Raw genomic sequence first — 2,117 nt, 5'->3', positions numbered from 1 at the left:
AAAAAAATTGGTTAAATGTTTGAAACAGTTTTTCTTCTGCACATGAATCCTACTCTACACAGTCCCTCTGTAATAAATATTTTAGCAAACACACAAACACAAAGTGAACTTAATTGTGGCATCAGTTGTAAGGCAAAAAAAAAAAAAAGCGTTAAATCTTGGTCATAAAAAAACGTGATGAAATTATGTTATTAAAGTTTAGTAGATTTTTTTGTTATGGAATTAAAATTTTTAGGCGAAAACAAGTCATCATAGAAAATGGTGAGTGCTTTCTGGCCCTTGTGGAGGTCTTCCTGCATCTTGAGATTGTGCCTTGCATCTTAAGTGAGACGAGCAACGGTCTTCCTGGAATTTTACTTCCGCTTCCGGGTCTGGCAATATGAACTCTCCTGAGGAGACGTCCGTTCCAGAAGATGTAGAAAGTGGAGACCAAACCAAGAGTTTAAGCCTTGTCCCAAGACGTACTGAGAGTAGCAAGGGTGAAGGCAGTCTCCCAGGCCCCAAAAGCAGCGAGGTCCCGTTGGTGTCCCAGCTGGAAGTGTCAAAGCCCACATCAGTGGTACTTTGGGCTGGCGGGTGCCTGCCGGATTCCCTGGTGCCCAAGGAAGAGAGTCTAGATTCCCCAGCCGACAAGAAGGTAGTTGGTTTGAACTGCCACTCCCAACCCAGGGTAGAGACTGTAGCTACTGGGCAGCAGGTGACCAACTCAGAGGCACCAGGAGTCGGAGAACCATCCCCAGAGGGCTTTTGTGCTGAGACTGAGCCAGGCTCCAGCAAGAGGGGTCTGCAGGCCTCAGGCTCCGAGGAGGCAAAGCCGGCCTCTGCTGCTACTCTCTTGCCCAAGGGACGGGAGCAAAGCAGGGCTTGGGTGACCCCGAGGAAAAGTACCACTGGTAGGATGGTGATCGGTGGTGAGGATACCCACTGTCCTACTACTTCTGAACCTGAGTTGACAGATGAATTAAATGAGGTACAGACCATGAGGGTGACCATTTGCCTCAAAGATGGGAGCCAGCCTAAGACCAGTGGCCCATCAGAGACCGGAGACATAGCCAGACACTCAAATGTCCAGGCCAGGGACAGTTTCATCCGGATGCCCTCCTCCCTGCTGACCTCTACTACCCGAGGACTCACCTCTGGCATGGAAAGGCAGGCCTCGAAGGAACTGGAAGCCTTTTCCTCTAAGAAAAAGCCAGGAGTCTTGTGGGGGAAGGGAGGAGCCAAGCCCAGCTATCCAGAGGTTCCTGGGGTGGGTGGTCTGCCCAAGGCCAATCCTAGAAAGAAGATGATCCCGAAGAAAAAACCCCTGTGGGATGCCTCAACAGTTACCCTAGGGAGAGCCTTCCATCAATGGGGTCAGAGATTAAAGTCAGCTCCTGCAGAACCAGCCACCTTCCCCCCAATCTCTGGTGTTGGGCTACCTGGAAGGTCCAATAAATGCTCACTGCTGCCTTTGAGACCCAAACAGTGCAAGAACTTCTACACTGGGAAGAGACCTGGGACAAAGAGGACAAGGGACTTACAGTTGGTAGCCAAAGAAGACACTGACTCAACCAGAGATCCCTGCTCACAGGTTCCGTTTCCAACACACAGGGCAGAGCCATCCTGTCAGAGTGTGCATCAAGAATTCAGCAGTGGGGATATAAACACCAGAAGCCTCCAGGACCCAGAAAACTCTCAGTCCTTAGCCCTGAGCCAAAAAGGCATCATGTCTAGAAGGTCTGCAGCCTCTGGTGACCAGGAGCCACCTGTAGGTCCCTCGCCCCTAGATCCAGAGGTGCAGCAACTACCTGGAACACAGGGCTGTCCCCATTGTCCAGAATTACAGAGGGAAATAGAAGACCTCAAAAAACAGCTATCTGCCCTGCAGGCTGTCAATGAGAAGTTCCAGGCACTTTCAAGTTAAACCCAAGGAGTGTCGAGCACACAAGACAAGCCGCTAGTGTCTGTGGAGCCCCAAGCCACAGTCCAGCTACTTCCTTCCGGTTCTTCCTGTAGATTCTTTCCTCTTTACCTCCCACCCCTTCCCCAGTTGACAGTAGTTCAAAGAAGTACTTCCTAGGAAGGAAAATAAAAGTTTGTGATATAAAGTAAATAAAGATGACTATAAAGAATGC

The 2,117-nt window shown here is 49.8% G+C and overlaps 1 protein-coding gene across 1 annotated transcript; it reads left to right on the top strand.

Annotated features, from left to right (window-relative positions):
• Positions 1-379: 379 nt before the first annotated feature.
• Positions 380-1,906, top strand: LOC128116385 (uncharacterized protein CXorf49 homolog). The gene has a single exon (XM_052747565.1). It carries the CDS (start codon positions 380-382, stop codon positions 1,904-1,906), a length of 1,527 nt encoding a protein of 508 aa, XP_052603525.1.
• Positions 1,907-2,117: the final 211 nt, after the last annotated feature.

Source organism: Peromyscus californicus, unplaced genomic scaffold (assembly GCF_007827085.1).
Source record: "Peromyscus californicus insignis strain IS unplaced genomic scaffold, ASM782708v3 Scaffold_20__1_contigs__length_68692818, whole genome shotgun sequence".
In the NCBI taxonomy this organism is placed as follows: Eukaryota; Metazoa; Chordata; class Mammalia; order Rodentia; family Cricetidae; genus Peromyscus; species Peromyscus californicus.
Note: the sequence above shows the minus strand (reverse complement) of the source record. Positions and strands in the feature narration are given on the sequence as shown.

Excerpts from the sequence above, each read along its gene's own strand:
- LOC128116385 (XM_052747565.1), top strand. The coding sequence starts at position 380 with ATGAACTCTCCTGAGGAGACGTCCGTTCCAGAAGATGTAGAAAGTGGA.